This window comes from Cyprinodon variegatus, unplaced genomic scaffold (genome assembly GCF_000732505.1).
Source record: "Cyprinodon variegatus isolate N-32 unplaced genomic scaffold, C_variegatus-1.0 Scaffold339, whole genome shotgun sequence".
Lineage (NCBI taxonomy): Eukaryota > Metazoa > Chordata > Actinopteri > Cyprinodontiformes > Cyprinodontidae > Cyprinodon > Cyprinodon variegatus.
Genome location: NW_015150792.1, coordinates 416680 through 418784, shown reverse-complemented (window position 1 = coordinate 418784; position 2105 = coordinate 416680). Strand labels below are relative to the sequence as shown.

General features: G+C 36.9%; 1 protein-coding gene across 2 annotated transcripts in view; it reads left to right on the top strand.

Annotated features, from left to right (window-relative positions):
- The first annotated feature begins 1335 nt into the window (after nt 1-1335).
- The window catches only part of pqlc1 (PQ loop repeat containing 1), a 51077-nt gene continuing 50307 nt past the window's right edge, over nt 1336-2105 (top strand). For both annotated transcript variants that reach the window (XM_015385430.1, XM_015385429.1), the window contains exon 1: nt 1336-1467. In XM_015385430.1, coding sequence (XP_015240916.1) covers nt 1353-1467 — 115 coding nt within the window. In that variant the 5' untranslated portion in view covers nt 1336-1352. The remainder of the gene's footprint in view (nt 1468-2105) is intronic.

Here is a 2105-nt window from a genome sequence, read left to right as displayed (position 1 = left end):
CACCGGTCAGCAGGAGGTGTGGTGGAGTGACCACCGGTCAGCAGGAGGTGTGGTGGAGTGACCACCGGTCAGCAGGAGGTGTGGAGGGGTGACCACCGGTCAGCAGGAGGTGTGGTGGAGTGACCACCGGTCAGCAGGAGGTGTGGAGGGGTGACCACCGGTCAGCAGGAGGTGTGGTGGGGTGACCACCGGTCAGCAGGAGGTGGGGTGACCACCGGTCAGCAGGAGGATGTCAGACTGCATAATTCCAATTCAGCTCCAATTTGATTTAATTATTACGGAAAAGGATCAGGGCCACTGAAAAAATAAAAAAAATATAACTGATCTTTAAATTTTGTTTCAGTATAATATGAAAAATAAGTCAGAAGTTTGACTCTAATCTCAGAATTTTGACTTTAATCTCAGAATTTTGACTTTAATCTAAATAATTTGACCTATTTCTCACAATTCTGACTTTAATCTAAGAATTCTGACTTTAATCTAAGAATTCTGACTTTTTTCTCACAATTCTGAGTTTAATCTCAAAAATTTGACTTTATTCTCACAATTCTGACTTTTTTCTCACAATTCTGACTTTAATCTCAAAAATTTGACTTTAATCTCAGAATTTTGACTTTCATTCCAAAAAATTGAATTTAATCTCAGAATGTTGACTTTAATCTAAATAATTTGACTTATTTCTCACAATTCTGACTTTGATATCAGAATTCTGACTTTTTTCTCAGAATTCTAACTTTTTTCTCAGAATTTTGAATGTTGACTTTAATCAAACAAATATGACTTATTTCTCACAATTTTGACTTTAATCTCATAATTCTGACATTTTTCTCACATTTCTGACTTTATTCTCGGAATTTTGACTTTAATCTCAGAATTTTGACTTTAATCTCAAAAATTTGACTTTAATCTAAAAAATGTGACTTATTTTTCACAATTCTGTCTTTAATCTCAGAATTTTGACTTTAATCTCAGAATTCTGACTGAATTGTGACAGCTAAGCCTCAGAGGAAAGAAAGAAGACCAGAGTGGGAGGTACCTACAGTATCGGTCACTACGTAGACCTGTTCCAGTGCATCATCATTACAATTCTAGTATTATGTTTTTAGTAGAGGCCTGCAAAGCCTTGTCCAGAATGCATTTCTTTGCACCATATTTTTTTCTCCCACACTGTTTACATTTGATCCCTGCACTTTAAGAAATGTAATATAAGCTGTACAAAAAAAAATTGTTTTGTTTACACTGTGTATACAAAATGACAAGTTGTCTAAGTCTAAGAATATTCTAGTCAAAGTCCAGAACTACAGCTTCTTTTTTTTTTGCTTTCTTTCCTCAGATTCGGCCACCATTACGAGATGCCGCTGCTGTGGCAGAGCATCATCATGATCGGCACCATGCTGGTCATGCTGAACCTTTGCACCGACGTCCGGATGGCCGCAGAACTCAACACCAAGAGACGCTCCTTCTTAGGTCAGAGACTCTGATAAAACACCCGTGTTTACTGCAGCTCATTGAATATAAATAAAAGGCATTTAGAACAGAAATTTAGGTTTAGGGTAGATCTCTGTGCTAAACATGAACTTTTTAGATGTGACGTTTCTCAGGAAGCATCATGAGTAAAATACAATCAATCTGGAACCTGATGCTCCAAGAAAAGAAGAGCAAATCCCTTTAAAGTTTCTACCTCCCAAACTTAACTTCTTCATCTTTTATCTCTTTTCATCCACAAACCTCTAAATGTATTCGTGGTTTTTCATTTTCTTTACTTTATATGACAAAACAAGACACATTTCCACATAATAATGAAGACGAAGGAAAAAGAAGTATGGTTTCCAAATGTTGGAAAATGAAGTTCAAGTATAGAAAGTTATGCATCCTGTTAAAGTATGATACTGCCGCTACCGAGTGAAAAAATGTGCATTCAGGGTCTGTATAAATAATGGCCAACTGATTTTTATTCATTTTTTCCCTCTTGATATGGAAATAAACAAAATCGGGAAAAGAGCTGTTTTTTAAGATGGAGTATTATGGCCAGGCTAGACCCGCTCTATTTAGTGATTGAGGGATTTAGGGGTTAGGGCGGATGTTCGGGCAAAGTAAGCTTGTAT